Source organism: Idiotropiscis lumnitzeri, chromosome 18, assembly GCF_059441095.1.
Source record: "Idiotropiscis lumnitzeri isolate Australia: NSW breed Sydney's pygmy pipehorse chromosome 18, RoL_Ilum_1.0, whole genome shotgun sequence".
Taxonomy (NCBI): Eukaryota; Metazoa; Chordata; class Actinopteri; order Syngnathiformes; family Syngnathidae; genus Idiotropiscis; species Idiotropiscis lumnitzeri.
Window position 1 is genome coordinate 4233602 of NC_142408.1, and position 15952 is coordinate 4249553.

The 15952-nt window shown below is 42.9% G+C and overlaps 2 protein-coding genes across 24 annotated transcripts in view; one reads left to right on the forward strand and one right to left on the reverse strand.

The window, feature by feature from the left end:
- Positions 1-94: 94 nt before the first annotated feature.
- On the reverse strand, positions 95-6239 carry ciz1a (cdkn1a interacting zinc finger protein 1a). The gene is made up of 15 exons (XM_088281682.1): positions 6103-6239; positions 5464-5698; positions 5059-5189; positions 4732-4973; positions 4557-4644; positions 4277-4364; positions 4039-4136; positions 3794-3969; positions 3573-3703; positions 3394-3487; positions 2788-2901; positions 2265-2396; positions 2090-2168; positions 1853-1974; positions 95-1308 (listed from the first exon to the last, which is right to left on the reverse strand). The coding sequence occupies exons 2-15, from the start codon at positions 5643-5645 to the stop codon at positions 979-981; spliced, it is 2007 nt and encodes a 668-aa protein (XP_088137808.1). The 5' UTR covers positions 5646-5698; positions 6103-6239; the 3' UTR covers positions 95-978.
- Positions 6240-7373: 1134 nt separating this feature from the next.
- dnm1a (dynamin 1a) overlaps positions 7374-15952 on the forward strand; it is a 34088-nt gene continuing 25509 nt past the window's right edge. For 12 of the 23 annotated variants that reach the window (XR_015839767.1, XR_015839770.1, XR_015839769.1 and 9 more), the window contains exons 1-10: positions 7376-7738; positions 12100-12173; positions 12544-12693; positions 12763-12966; positions 13357-13455; positions 14079-14239; positions 14311-14453; positions 14648-14783; positions 14848-14915; positions 15767-15905. Coding sequence is in view for 17 of the 23 variants with exons in the window: in XM_088281546.1 (XP_088137672.1) it covers positions 7578-7738; positions 12100-12173; positions 12544-12693; positions 12763-12966; positions 13357-13455; positions 14079-14239; positions 14311-14453; positions 14648-14783; positions 14848-14915; positions 15767-15905 (1335 nt within the window). In the remaining 6 variants the exon portion in view is untranslated. Of the gene's footprint in view, positions 7739-12099; positions 12174-12543; positions 12694-12762; positions 12967-13356; positions 13456-14078; positions 14240-14310; positions 14454-14647; positions 14784-14847; positions 14916-15766; positions 15906-15952 lie in introns of all 23 variants that reach the window. The other 11 variants (XM_088281541.1, XM_088281542.1, XM_088281543.1 and 8 more) reach the window with 3 other exon arrangements.

The following is a 15952-nucleotide window of genomic DNA, read 5'->3' on the forward strand; positions in this document are numbered from 1 at the left end:
ATTCATATAAATATGGTAAATTTAAGCTATAAAGTTAATTTTCTCTGTTTGTTGTTTTTAAAAGTAAGGAACAACTAGTATGTACACTGCAAGGAATTGTTGGGGCATTTTAATCTAAATTAAAATGACATCCAAAAAATAAATTTCAACTTCCAGCATTTTAGGAAACATGGCATAGCTGAATAAAAAGTGTTGTGAAACAAAAAAAAAAAGTTTTGAAATCACATTTTTCAGTGTGACAATCCACAGATTGAAGATCCTGAAAAAAAATGGAAGAGGGTGGAGGGGAAGCTTGTGCTAATCATGTGCTAGGTCACCATGGCGATGTCAAGCTTTGCTACATGTGAGCAAGACTCAGTGGCTCGAAATAACCACAAATGAGGAGGAAATGGTAAAGAGGAGGAAGTGATGCATTACAAACTTCAGAGCAGAACAGTACAAAAAACCCAAAGCCAAACCAAACACATTTGCTTGAAAAAGCCGTGTGAACCCATTTTTTTTTCTCCTTCCATCAAATATTAACACATCACTTAAAACGTCCACAAGAAGGTGACACCAAAATGCCATGAACAAACACCGATGGTCCAACGTGAGTAAAAACAACACCATAAGCGGTTTGGGGAGCAGCATAAAACGGGCAGGTTTCAAATGATAAAGCTGTTGAGTCTGTTTTACAGCGAAATCCATTTTGTTGCCTTTTAGCTTCGCTGTAAGAGGCTGGTTTCAAGGTCTCACATTTTGTGACTTAAATGCTCTCAATATCTTGAGTCTTGGCTTTTATTAGATTTGCGTTGGAAATCACCAGGATGCCCCTCTTAATGTGTGATTCATATCGATTTACATTTTGTCTCATTAGGGTTGGGCTAATTTGTCTTGAAATTGTTTAACCAACTTATTCCGCTCACATGCTCTGCCATCAATTTTGGAACTTACTGCGATTAAAGAAAAAAAAAAAAAATCACGTCTCTCATCCACGCTTCAACATCTTTTAGCGGCCCTTGCGGACCTGCGTCTGGTGTTTGCCTTCAGCAAAGCATTTTCTTCTTCTTCATTGGTGTTGGTGGGGGCTGGCAGATCTGTGCAGTCAGCGGCGAGTTCAGCCGGCGCGTCAGACACTTGACAGGCGCGAGGCTCCTCCGCTTTGTCCCGGAGCTGGTTTTCGGTCCCGAGTGTACTGCTGAGTTTTGTTACCGACCCTGCTGTGCGGGAGGGGCAATCTCCTTCCGGAGAGTCTGTGGGCGTTCCTGTTAAAGACCTGTGGTTGTAGTCAGCGTCGTCACGCTTTTCGCTGAGTGATTCTTTGTGTCTCTGAGGACGGACAGCAAAAACAAAAGAGGTCATTTTTCACAGTGTATGACTTTTTCCTCACATTTTAAGATGTCAAAATCATTTTTAGCTTTGCTGAACTCAGCCTGTGTTGAGTGTGCAGTCCTGTCCCACGAAGCCCGAGACGGCTTAGGGTGTGTATCAGAAAAGCGGCAACGTGGGGAAATAATGAATGCTATTTACCGTATTTTCCGGACTATAAGCCGCTACTTTTTCGCTGTATTTTGAACCGTGCGGCTAATACAACAGTGCGGCTTTTCTGTGGATTTTTCTTTCACCACTAGGGGCGCTCTATAGTTCAGAAAATACACTAAATAAATCTTGATATATATTTTTTTCTTGGGTCTGTTCTGTTTTAATGAGCAAAGTTGTTAAAAGGCACTGTTTCAAGAATCTTTTTCTGTACCTTTATGTGTATTCACAGTACAAAATCGTTACGTACATGCAGTAAAGAAACACAGAAAACTGCGGCTTGTATATCGTTTTTTTGTTGTTGTTGTTTTCTACGATGACTGCTGACTCTTACCTTGAGGTTTTCAAAGTGCTTCAGGGACTTGCAGTGTGTGTGTAAAGCCGACGAGTCAAAATGGTAGAACTTGTTGCAAAGTCGACAGATGAAACCAGCCACCGGCACGAAGAAGCTGGAGCCTGTGGAAAGAAAGTGGTTGAAAAGCTCAACTAAATGTTTAATAATGGTATTACTAATTATAGTAAGCGTTGCGATGCTTGACTTGTTAGGTAAGATCTTATCTTAGAAGCTCACCGTAGACTGTGTCGGGGTCATACTGCTCATCACCCGTCATGTCCTTTAGAGTCACCTCTCGACACGGGCTACATCCATCCTGCCGCAGGAAGTTAATGCCAAGTTAACAACATTGCATTTGAAGTATTGACCATGAAAAGCAGCAAAAAAATGAATTAATAAAAAAAAAAAGCACCTGGTCCTCAGGGTGGTCTTCTTCATCCCAGTCGAGCCTGTCGTCGTCTTCCTCCTCCTTCTCTTCGTCCATCTCAAAGTCATCGATGCTCTGCAGCTTGGATGAAGTGCCACAGCTCCCCTTTTCCTGAAGCTGGTGACGAATACGGCGGGGGTTAAGGACGTAAAAGGCCTTAAGATAAAATACCAGAGTTTGAGATATAAAAAAATGGAAAATTGACTAAATGCCTCGGAATTCGGAAAGCTGGGCAAAAAAAAAATATATATATATATATAGAATTTACTACCCTGACTTCAATTGACTAATTCAGAATCAAAACATTTTGTTCTTTCTCTATATTTTATAACAAAGTAGAAAATAATTGTAATTTTGTATACGGTTCCCAAAGAGAAATAAAATTGTAATTATTATTTTTCTTGATAAAATAAATCGATGTTAGCCCAAAACATCAACAATAAATGGATGAAAGCAATTCCACACCACGCCCTCAATGTACTCTTCAATGAGAAATGCCCTCGGATACCTTCTCTAATCTTTGACGGTGCTCCTGGGACTGCAAGTGGGCCACAAATAGCTTGGAGCTCCTCAAGTGCTTCTTGCAGAGGCTGCAGGACGACACAGCTGCTCTGCTCGCAAGCTGAAGACAGAAGGACAGGAAGCAATTTAAAAACTATTTTTTGTTTAGTAAAATATATTTGGATTTTTGTTTCAATGAGGAGTGGGCATTGTTAAATTTATCAAGCACATTTAGAATATTCAGTTTTGTCAGCTATGTGTAACATTGCTACAAACAAGGTTGTGCAGTGTTTTAAAACAACCAGCAGAGGGCGGAATTAAGCTCAAAGTTGCAAGCTTTCTAAATACAGAAAACAACCCAATTCTTATTTGTGTTCCACAAACTTACCTATTTGCAGTTTTCTGCGCTTAAAAAAATAGTATGGTGATGTTTTATTTAATTGGCGTACAGTTCTAGCGTTAAACTGAGCAGTTATAATTTTAAAACATTTTACATTATTGTGGTCAAACATACTTTCTTCAGTACAGTCCGTCATTAACAAAAATCAACTAATAATAAATTAGCAACAAAACCGTTCCAAGTTTCATTACAAAAACCAACAGTCAAAGTTACTTTGTGTTCCTCGGTACGTCGATGTTCTGAGATGCTGGTGGAGTAGTGAGCGCAACAGGTTGCACACCAACGCTGTGTTTCTGCCTTTTTGTCACTTTTGGATGGGGGGGGGAGAACAAAACAAAACTAATTACACCGTGGAAGACGCCCAAGACACAAACTTACTTGTATAAACATACCCGTCTTTACTGGCCCCCTGTAGAGTCTCGTGCAGTCGTGGCAGCAGCGTAACCAGGCACGCGTTGCTCATGTGCTGAATTTCCATCATCCTCTGCTGGTGGGAAACGCTGTTCATATGACTCCGAAAGTTCTTTTAAACAAAAAAAAACAAAAAAACCCACACACGACGGGATAGTTAACGAAAGGTTCCTAGCTGAGTATTTCCTGACCTTTGACCTACCTCCTGACTGTGGCAGGTGATGGTACAGAGGTAGCAATAGAACTTGTTGGCACCTTCTGCTGCACTGCCATCCGCTTCCTGTTTGTCTGATGTCTCACCATCACCGGCCGCATTCGCAGGGCTCTCTTCGACTCCTGAACCCGGTGTAGCGCCTCCCCCTCGTAGAAGAGGACAGTCTGTGAACATGACGAGTATTCAGTCCACAAGAAAATGTGACTTTCAGTGAGTGCACTCGTGTAATTTACCATCAGGCTGGCTGGCGTCTGTGTTACATTCTATAGGGAGGATATCGACATCTGAATCCGCAGGGTTGAGAACGGGATCTTTTTGAGGGTCTTCAGGTCTGATTGAACACAAATGAGAGAAAATAAAAAAGCAAAATTGCGTAAAAGGACAAATTGATTCTAAGAAATTAAGATGTCTTTTCTATGTATCTGAACAGACATTCAGAATATTCCAATTCAATTTTTTTTTTTGCCCCACTCTTCTATCCTCTGCCTCTTCACCGCTGGTTCTTCAAGCTGTTCCTCAAAGGTCTGAGCAGATCCAGCCGACCATTCCTCATCACCATCTGTGGGTTACATTATAACATAAATACATAAAAGAGCCACTGTAAGTGTTGTATCAAGAGTTCTGTCCATGTAAAGAAAATAATGCGCCATTAATTATCATGGTTCTCAGTCAAGCATAAAGTTTTCAGTTTAGGGTCAACAAAGACATTTTCTTTGTAAAACAAGCACAACTTCTTGGATTAAACAGCTACCTGTTTCAGTCTCCCTGGTCTTGCTAACTGCTGGAATGTCAGGTGTACGCCCGTCTGACATCTGCTCGCTGTCACTCTTCTTGTCCAGCTGGGGAGTAACAGCATTCCACAAAGGAAAAGCTTAAGACACAATCTTTGTCAATATATATATTTTTTAAGATGATGCTGTTATTACTGTGCTGGTGGTGGTAACAGAGGAGGCGGTGACCATGCCGGTGGTGGCGGCCGTGCTGGTCGTAATGGTGGAATTATTGTAGAAGCGAGGGTGATGGTGAAAGGTCCGAGCAGCAGCGGGGAAACCCCTGAGGGGGGACTTCATTGCCATGCCAATTGGAACCGGCCCCAGCAGAGACCTGTTTGCCGCTGTGTAGAACTGACGGAATTGCTGTCCGGCCATCCCAAAGCCCCTCATGTTACCTAAGGATATAAAATGTGATGCGTGACACATAGTAAATGAATGTGTTTATAGTGGGGTTTTTTAAAAAATTTTTTCAAGAGTCACCCTGCATTTGCTGCATCATTAAGGCTCCCTGCAACATGGGGTTGGGGCTGATAATGGTGGTCTGGGCTGCCTGGCACAGGTTGACCATTCGGGCAGGAGTTGGCGTTGTATGTGGAGGCACAGGTATAGCTCTGGCAACAATGACACCAACAGTCAATTTCCCTGACACGCAAAGAGGCTAAACTATATAAATAACGCTGAATAAAAGAATATTTGTAATATTTTGTTGTTGTTTTTTTAGGTGGGTTTTAAAAATATTTTGGCATTCTAAGAGTTCAGAGCATAGTTGTACCAATGGGAAACGAACATAAAGAAATAAGTACAAATGTGAACTAAATAAAGCTCAGGCAACTACTTTACCCAAAGGCCTCATGCAAAGCCGCGGGGTCGCGTCGAAAAGCTCACCGCGGTGCCTGGTGATGGTGATGGGCGACATGGTGAGACGGAGCGGACTGTGGCGGTGGCGGCGGCGGGGGTGGCGGCGGCGGCGGCGGCGGTGGAGGCTGCTGGTGGAAAAGTTGTTGAAGCTGCCGCAGGTGCTGGTGGAACTGCTGCTGCTGTTGTTGGTGGGAGTGGGGGTTGAACATAACGGGCTCTCGTTGCTTTTCTTTTCACCAACAGCTTGTGGTTGTCACAGTTTCTAAAAAAAAAAAAAGGGGGGGGGGGCTAAATGCTAACTGGGCAACTTTCAATGACAGCCGCCTCAGGGACACAACAGGTCGCTTTCATAGGTCGCGATGACAACTAGCTAACGTTAGCAAGCGAGCTAACACAAAGCGCTAAATTGGATTCACTTTCCTTTACAACCGTAGGCAACGAAACAAATGTCCTCCAAAACAAAGAACAAGCATACTCTCCGTGAAAAAAAATAATGAATTAGCCACAAGGTGCAGAACGAACTCGAATAGCGCCGCGACAAGACAAATAAACAAAGCTGATGTTGGACGCCAATTCAGTAAATTAGCTTAGCCTAGCGTAAATCGGGCTAAGCGCATTGTTCCACTGCTTTATGTCAGACTTCCTCGATACGTCGTCCTCCCTTACCTCCTAAAAGCGAGAATCAACGCGGTGGCGATTGTTAATTATATCCTTCAAGAGAATAGCGCAGTAAATGCGACCTCAAAGCGGCTGCAACACTGAACTACTTTTCTCTGGCTCGACTGCACTTTGATGCCCTCTGGCGGTCATCTCCAAAACCCAAAGTTTGCGTTTGCCTTATTTGAGATATTTGGCCTCATAAATGCCTTTTCACATGGTCAACTAGGGATGTGAAATTAACTATCAGATGTCATCTACAATGATATAAGATGTTTTTTTTTTAGTTTCATTTTTAATGCTAAAAATACAAAAGTGTTCGTGTCCACGAAACTTGTAATTCAGCACCATGGACAGATCTGGACAGCAGTTTTTGCTCACAATAGCACTAGACTCTAGTGACTAGAGCAATTGAGGAAAGGGCATAAGTAGGTACTTTCAACAAATTCTTAATATCACATTTACAATTGAGTCCCGGCATCTTTTCCTATTTCCTTCCTTTGTTCCTACCTTCCCTTTTTACATATTTCCTGTCTTTGTGGAATAGCTGAGAAATACACATACATATTGATTTATTTTTGCAAATGTTAACACCTCACTGCCTACGTTGCTCAGAAAAGAGGATTTACGCGACTGCACATGTAAACAATAATGAAAAAATACCCCAAAACGTTGACAAATGAAGTAAAAACCCTCTTCAAACGATACCGGAAATGACGGTGCGTTCTGAAACTTTACCGGAAATACGTCACTCCACTCCCTGCATATAATCCATACGATATGGAGTCTTTCATTGTTATCTGTTTTTAACTATATGAAACAGAAAACAAGTGAAATCAAATTATGAGACAATCAAAATGTTTAATCAAATACTTATATTTTGCATACTTTAGAGAAGTCTAATTTCGTCTTGTAAACGGAGAGGAAAATAATGCAGGTGAATAAAATCATCTCGACTCAAACCGGTGAACTTCAAATTACAACGTTAGGGGATGGTTTTTTTTTTCAATTTCAATTCCAGCTAGTGACACACCATTTAACAACGCGTCATTATTACGTCTTATTTTATGTCTAAGTGGTGTTGATGCAACGCCAATATTCTGTTTTAACACAAAACGTTAAACACTGGCCATTTTGCAGTGTGCAAAATGAATTATTTAAAAGTGTCTACCTAATCAGTTGTTACATATTTGTCAACAAACGTGTGCCGTTGAGTTGCATTCAAACCATTTAAGAACTGAGATAGTAAGCAGAGCAGTGTGGCCACCAAGCGGTGAGTGTTGAGAACTACATGCAGGGAGTTTTCTAGGCGTAATACAACGACAGCTCATCCTCATCCTCGTCCTCATCCCCCCGCCCTCCTGCGCTGCTTGGTGGTGGAGAAGCGCATCAGGGACGATAGCGCAACGGTCGCAACTCAGAATAGAATTCAACGGGAGAAATCGTGCTAAATACACCCGCCGAGGACTGTCCACCCGTCCGCAATGGCGAACCAGGGCATGGAGGATCTGATCCCCCTGGTGAACCGCATGCAGGATGCCTTCTCCGCCATCGGCCAGAACGCCAACCTGGACCTGCCTCAAATCGCCGTGGTTGGCGGGCAGAGTGCGGGGAAGAGCTCGGTGCTGGAGAACTTCGTGGGCAAGTAAGTGGATTTAAAGGCTTTACTCCATTTAACGCACCAAGCATTCATAGTCCCCATCCCCCCTCCCCCTCTTCCTCCTACTCATCTTTCTCCTCCGTTTATAGAGCAGCCACATCATGTAATAAACACATATTACCTTTTCATAGAGTAAATCAAAGGGCTTATTATTTTGTAAGGTGGTGCATAAATCACCTTCTGTGTAGTGTTTTTACCGTGCCTTACAAATCTTTTCAAGGCAGCCTCGAGACCTGTGTTGCAACCGACGGCACGTGGGCTGAATAAGGCCCACGGCCGCGTTCGATCTGGCCCGAGTCACTCATAATTAGCCGTTACAATTTAAGATACAGCCGCTCGAGTGTCATCTTTGCAACTAAGCGAGCGTTTTGTTCATCCCATGCCATTTGAATCCTCACTAAGCAGAGTTTTATGTATAGATTGACTTTGTAATGATTCAAATGATGCAAACCCATTGCAGAGTATAGCCAGCGTTGCCGTGTTATGCCATGTGATGACCTTGTCGCCATAGAAAAGAATAGAGAGAGAGAGAGAGAAAGAGAGAGTCCACCTGAGCTTTGAGCCCTTCCGGCTCAGCCCCTCCATCTGGTCTACTTATGAGCGAAGCTTAACCAGCAGCACTCAGGCGACAACAACACGGCACCTTTATTTTAAGGATGTGTGCATGCGTGGTGCGTGGAATGTGAGTAAAGGACTGCGGTTCTTTGCTGAAAGCAAGGTCAGACTGCATGTGCAATGCTTTGGCTTCAAGCTCGTGCGGCAGCACAATTAATCCCATTTAACTGACATAAATCCACCCCCCTGAAGCAGATCATTTTAAATTGTAATTGATTTATAGCGAGTTTTAATATCTCATTAGCCACAAACATGCCCTCTATCCTGCCTTACTGCACATTTATTTGGCAGCAAATTCCCACTGTGCACAACCACGTGGCCACAAGTGCTAATCCTCGATTTAGCAAGTAGACTACGTGATACTGTTTGCATCATAATATGGCCTTGTGGGAAGGTTTATGTTTAATTTGTGCAATTTAAAAAAAAAAAAAAGTATTTCGAAGACAATCAACATTTGATTGAAGTGTAGACTTCAAGCTTTCGTCGAAGTTTAAGAAGAAATGGTGTTATTACAGCATAATAGCATTGCTAATTTATTATACGGTAGTAGGTCAATTTTTAAGGTTGAAAAGTATTTGGCCTGCAATGAAACCTGTGTCAATTTGTATCACCAAAATGAAAAGAGCCAAGCATCCAAGTCATATCACCTCATGTGTCGCTTATAGTAACACAGTGCTTCTCAATTATTTTATGTTACGCCCCGCCCCCTAGCAAGAAGGAAACAATTCCCGCCCCCCACCACCACCCAATTTCCGCCGCAACTATAAATAAAAGCATTTGTGTTACAAAACAAACCCACACCATCGAGTTAATACTCGCTGCGCACAAAGGGCAAGGAGAGCGCCACTGCCAACTACTGGTGTGGATGTGCAATTACACCTTATTGTAGTCTGGCGGAAACAATGTGAAAACAAACAAATTAAATGTTATTCAAATGTCCATTTAGTCACCTAATCTCAAACCAATAGAGTATGTGTTTTTGAGTTTGTTTGTTTTTTTAGTCAAAAGACCGAGCCGCTTAAATGAAGGTTCTCTAGATCAAATTCATGCAATGTGAATGCCGCTTGCATTAAACCTCATCGTAACACGTCCGCCTGACTGTTTTGAGGTTCAGTGTTCGAATCTCAGATAGGTCCTCCCTGTGTCTGTGCTTGTGGGTATAAAAACATTCCCATTAGGATTTTTGAATAAAGTTAAACATTTGAGTCACATTCAGCTCGCTTCCCTTCAAACCCATTGTGCCGGCAAACAAACCCACGTTTGGACCTGACAGTACAAGCGATTGTTGTGTGCTTTTCATCATGGCGCAACACTATTTCCCGCTCTCCTCTGTAGTCATGGCAACAGCTTTTGCCTAATTACGGCGCCTTTACCCGAGGGAGCTACGATCATGTGGAGAATTGAATCGGAAAAATGTGATACGTTATGACATGCGCATGCTGAGATTCCAAACCTGCATTGAGCTACGAGGCCGATACCGTGCGTGTGCGTGTGTGTGAGCCCTACGTTGCAGTTCGAGTGACATTGTGTGTCCTCTCATCCTTCCAGCTTGACACAGCACCCCCCTCCTCCGCGGTGGCTCATTGTGGTGCATTTGTGTTTGTTATCAGCTTAAAACACAGTTGTTGCCTCAGAGTTTTATCACGAAACCGCCACGGATTCAACTGCAACGTGAAACGTTTTCGCCGTAAGGGGACACCTCGTTTGCTCGTTTTATTTTGGCCCCTGTCCGGAAAAAGGCTTGGCCCTTCAATGCTGATGCTTCTCGTCAGCTCGATCAATAAGGAAAGCATAGGCTATAAATGCGCATAATGGCAGGGAGACGTCTATATTTGCAGAGCAAACAAAACAGAAGATACTCCCGCACTTTTTCCATGGAGGATCAATGTCTGCTTTTTTTTTTAAAGTTAATAACGCCTAGTTTTGATGGTTGGCAGTGTGAGAGGGGTACTTGAACAATTTCTAAATATTTTGATTGTAGTTGGCTGTTCGATTAGTTAATAAATCAATACCCACTTCCGTCCTTGCTTCGTTCGTCCTTTTAAAAAAATAAAAAATAAATAAATAAAATATTACTGACGGCTTAAGCCGTCAATGGCGGTATAACAGTGTAAAAATCTTAATAGCTGAAAATAAATACATAAATGACTTGAAATTTTCTCAGTATTTCATGAAGAAAGTCTAGTCAGAAATGTCGATCTCATTTAATTTCTAATTTAGTCAACCAAAATTATAGAAACACTCTTCATTGCATTGTTACTGATTAATGATCGAATGCCTTCTAAATGTTTTCTGGAATACGCACATACGAATGAAAAAAAGGTTCAACGTGTCAGCAACCAAATAGAGGAACGCAATCAAGTTTGTATAATGACTTCTGTCTACCGTTATTTTTGCTTGCAAACGATCTCATGTAGTCGCTCATAACCCACCATGATTATTCCAACCCCCCTCGTGGAGATTACGTCCAAGCGACATCGTCTTAGCGTTCACATATTATGTAATATAGCAAGTGATGGCCAGAGGCATTATGACGAATGTGGCAGCTTCACTCATTTTATTCAGCTCAAATAAACCATCAGGGGAAGAGATAGACGTTGCTTTAGAGAAAGGATCCTTTAATTCTAAACAGTCACGTGATTTATCCGCAATAGATGACTCATTCAAGATGCGGTATCAACATTTTTACATTTGTGTTGCTGTTTTCAGTCTGCCGTGGTAAAAATCTAAAAACATGTAAACACAGGAGTGCGGGACAGACGAGGAAGGCGATGGTGGATTAACGCTAATCGTGCTCTCCATCTTTTCGCATCGGTTCAAAGTTAATCTGTGCGGCCGCTGTGGAGCAACCTGCCTTTTCATTGGCTCCACTTGCAGGAGTTCAGAGGCTTTGAAGCGCTTGTGATATGCACGTCACATACATGCCACAACATTTGGGTACACCCGCATAATATCCAATAGGAGCTAAAGCTAAATTTGGCCTTCATAAAGACAATATAGATAATTTAACTTTGTGTATTATTGTGGTTGATATGGTGGAAAACTTCAACACATCAAAAAAAAAAAAAAAAAAAGTGGAGCAGCATAGTAGTGATAGGAAATTGAAGCTTCAAAATTGCTTCATGAAGCAGTGTATTTTTGACTCCTCTAGATGGCACTGTTGGTTTAAATAAAGGGTTTAAAAAAATTCCAAGTCAGCCCAATGTTGACCAGAGAGTGCCCTCTACTGGAGTCCAGAAATACTACAACTGGATCATGAAGCAGATTTGAAGCTTCATTTCCCCATCACTACCTCATAGGGTAGTATTTCCGTGCCCAAGTGTAGTTTGCGGCACGGCCCAAATCTGCAAGCAGGCTAGATCAAATTTTTTTTTTTTTTTTAAACTCTCAAATTGACCAAGATAGGCTCCAAATCCACTAAAATCCAACACATGTAAAGATGCTGATTTTGAACTGTCGTGTTCGCCGGTGGAGATAAACACACACTCACGAGGAGGTTGTGTTGATCTTACATAATAGATGAAACCCTGCAGGAAGATTGCAGCTCATAAAGACACGTTGGCACTAAAATCACTTTCACCAGCAACACGAGACATGTAATACAAGCCGAAAATTGTTTTCTTATCATGACTAAATGAATATGCTGTTTGGATTTTTTTTTTTTTTTTTTACATAATAATTTGTATAGAAAAGAAATAAGATCCATCTCACATATTATTGTTTTGTTCTAGGGATTTCCTTCCACGTGGCTCCGGCATTGTGACCCGTCGTCCTTTAGTTCTGCAGTTGATGAACTGTCCTACTGGTGAGAAAAAAAAAAAGGTTTAGAGTCATCCCAAAAAAAAAAAAAAGAAAATCAAAGGTAATCTGACTGCATTTGGTTTATCAGATTGGATCAAATCTTGAAAATGAGAAAAGGAAAAGAAAATGGAAAAAATAATTCTGAAATTATATCATGTCATGCAATTCGAGTTTTAATCTGGATGCAACCTCCAATTTCATTTCAGTCGGAGTATCAAGATCTCATCAGGAGTTACTAGGGGTCAGAAAATGTAGCAAAACTGGAAAAAAAAAAAAAAAAAATCAATATAAATGTGACTCCGTCGCAAGTAATAAGGTACCGAAATTAGAATGACTGAAATCTTTTGACACGCTTCCTTCCATGTGTGTTTCAGAATACGCCGAATTCCTCCACTGCAAGGGAAAAAAGTTCACCGACTTCGATGAGGTTCGTCAGGAGATTGAAGCTGAAACAGACCGAATGACAGGAGCCAACAAGGGCATCTCGCCCGTTCCCATCAACCTGCGAGTTTATTCCCCTCACGGTGAGACCCTCTCCATGAATTCATGCGCACTTGAAGAAGATTTTTTTTTTTCATATTATCCTCTGGCAGTTCTCAACCTGACGCTGGTGGACCTGCCTGGCATGACCAAAGTACCCGTGGGCGACCAGCCAGCCGACATTGAGACTCAAATTCGGGATATGCTGCTGCAGTTTGTCACCAAGGACAACTGCCTGATGCTGGCCGTTTCGCCGGCCAACTCGGATCTGGCCAACTCGGACGCTTTAAAGATTGCCAAAGAGGTCGACCCTCAGGGTGGGTTGCTCGGTCACGCGCGCAAAACTGCTTTTAATCCCTCCATCCATTTTCTATAACGCTTGTTAGCATCGTGGCTAACTGGAGCCCATCCCATCTGGGTTTGAGGAAGGGGAGATTTAATCGCAGGACCCATACTGACATAATCAATCAATAACTTATCACACTCACAGTCGCACCTAAGAATGATAATCCTAACATACTTGTTTTACGATTTTATATTAGCACCGTGCTACACTACTCTAATGCCCTTTCTGAATATAATATTATGACCTGTATAACACATTTTCAGAAATGACTTCCAATTCATTGTCACAGTTGGTCCCCATATATATATATGTTCTGTGTATGTGTGTGTGTGTGTGTGTACGTGTACGTGTATGTGTGTAGGTATGAGGACCATCGGCGTTATTACCAAACTGGACCTCATGGACGAGGGGACGGATGCCAAGGACATCCTGGAGAATAAGCTGCTTCCACTCAGAAGAGGTATGAAACACACAAACACACGCACACGCACACACACAATTTCAGGACCTGTGGCCCACTGATTCCCTCTTGTGGTGGCGAGGCAGTTCGGCACCAACGTTTCAACCAATGCAGCAGCACTAAAAAGTAATTAGTAGATGAAAAAAGGGAACAAATGAAAAGGGGGCTGGGGGGGGGGGGCATGGTAATAAAATCGCGGTCTTGCAGTATGCTGAAGCTGTACTTTTCTTTTCCGCTTGCACTTTGGTTTGAACCCACACATTTCATATTTTCCATTGCCTGTGTTATTTCTGTCGACCCACACCTCCCTTTTCCCCCTTGTGTATCTGTCTATGCGTGTTTACAAGTCTGCTGGCTGCATTAGCAAAGCATGAAGCCGCTTTTCACGGGGAGATGCATGACCAAAGTAAAGCGGAAGCGAAACAGGAGCCGCTTGACCTGAGCTCACATGGCTGCTCTGCGAAAATAAATCAAAATCGTTAATATACGACTTCGCTCAACTAAACTTTATGGAACATCTTTTAGAGCCTCAAAATACTTTGGATGAAAAAAAATAAGAACAACGTCTGGCCATCACATTAGAAGCCTCTGCAAAGATTGTAAGGAGTTATTGTTGTGTCAAGGCTACATCGGTGTGGTCAACCGGAGCCAAAAGGACATCGATGGAAAGAAAGATATCACCGCCGCCCTCGGCGCCGAGAGGAAGTTCTTTCTCTCTCACCCTTCCTACAGGCACCTGGCCGATCGCATGGGCACAGCGTACCTGCAGAAAATCCTGAACCAGGTTGGTCAACAACCACAAGACCTGACGCAACTTCAGGTTGACTTCTAATCCTGACTTTTAAAACCGTGCAGCAACTCACCAACCACATCCGGGACACTCTGCCGGCTCTGAGGGCCAAGCTGCAAAGCCAGCTCCTCTCCATCGAGAAGGAGGTGGAGGAGTACAAGAACTTCAGGCCCGACGATCCGTCCCGCAAGACCAAGGCTTTGCTTCAGTGAGTCATGAGCTCCCCCAAGGTTCAACCCTTAAACAAAGAAGAAGAAAAAAGCACTCATGATCATGGGTGGCCTTATTTGTCTTTGTGCTTCAGTTGTCAAAAAGAGAAAATTAATTCAGAAATTTGTGCAGATTTCTACTAGCTATTTTTTTGACAAATGTGTGACAAGACTCCAATGTGCACACATGCAGGATGGTGCAGCAGTTCTCGGTGGACTTTGAGAAGTGCATCGAGGGCTCCGGAGACCAGATTGACACGGCCGAGCTGTCCGGCGGTGCCAAGATCAACCGCATCTTCCATGAGCGCTTCCCCTTCGAGCTGGTCAAGGTTTGTCCGTTTTTTTTTTTTTTTGCTCCCACCCCCCAAAAACGCAGTGCGTCCTCCCTCTCAGATGGAGTTTGACGAGAAGGAGCTCCGCAAGGAGATCAGCTACGCCATCAAGAACATCCACGGCATCAGGCACGTTCATCCTCTCGCTCACTTCCGCGTCGTATGAGCGGCACACCCGCCGCCTCCCTCGTCCTTTGCGTTGACTCCATTAGCTCAGTCACCTCCGTGACTTCAATCTGGCATCACAAAGCGAATCACGAAAGTCAGAATCATGAATTAAGTGCGCTGGCATTTTTTGGGGAAATCGGCATTGATTAACAGACTAGCGTGGATTCCTTTTCCTGGTTATGCTCGACAACAACTGCGCCATTGGCCAATGAAAAAACGAATTGGCTATATGCCACGCCCACTAGTGTTTTTGAACGACAACCAAGGGCAAGAACTCTAAAACAGCACTTTAATGATTATATAAGTGCTTCTCAAATAGTGGGGGGCGCGGAGTAATGCTGAGGGGTGCGCGTGTGGGGGGACATGCTTTTTTTCCCCCGCCGTGTTACAATGAAGTGTAATTGTACATCCACTCCACTAGTTGGCAGTGGCGCTGCGATTGAAACCCGAGCCTCTCGACGAGGAGGCAAACGTAATCACCACTGGGTCCATCGTGCTTCCCCGATGAGTGCTTTGCAATATCAAATCGAATTGGTGTCAAGGAGGTGACTTTGTTCATGTGATTTGTGAGTCTTGTCAACGTTTGTCTTGTTTGTGTATGAAGTCTGTTATCCTTGAACGTTATTAACCGTAATCACATTTTGTCTTCAGTCCTTGAGAAAAGTGCAGTGAGTCCTCCCTTGTCCTTTATGCTTGTTTATCTTGACTTGTTGGGGGGTGGAAGGGGGGGGGGGCAACCTTCACAATTAACACTTTTCTCTCTCATCCAATTTTTTTTCTTTCTTGTCTGCGTGGCCGGTTCTGACGAGCAGAACTGGTCTCTTCACCCCGGACATGGCCTTTGAGACCATTGTGAAAAGGCAGATTGGGAAGATTAAAGAGCCTTGCACCAAATGTGTGGATATGGTCATGTCTGAGCTAGTCAATACGGTTAGACAGTGTACCAAAAAGGTAAACAAAATGTAGTAAATGCTGTCTAGCAACTTTTTTTTCTTTTG

Coding starts and splice junctions, on each gene's coding strand:
- ciz1a (XM_088281682.1), bottom strand. CDS start 5,645: ATGTTCAACCCCCACTCCCACCAACAACAGCAGCAGCAGTTCCACCAG. Junction 2,902..3,393: donor GACGTACCGAGGAACACAAA/GTAACTTTGACT, acceptor TTCTGTCTTCAG/CTTGCGAGCAGAGCAGCTGT. Junction 2,397..2,787: donor ACCGTCAAAGATTAGAGAAG/GTATCCGAGGGC, acceptor ATTCGTCACCAG/CTTCAGGAAAAGGGGAGCTG.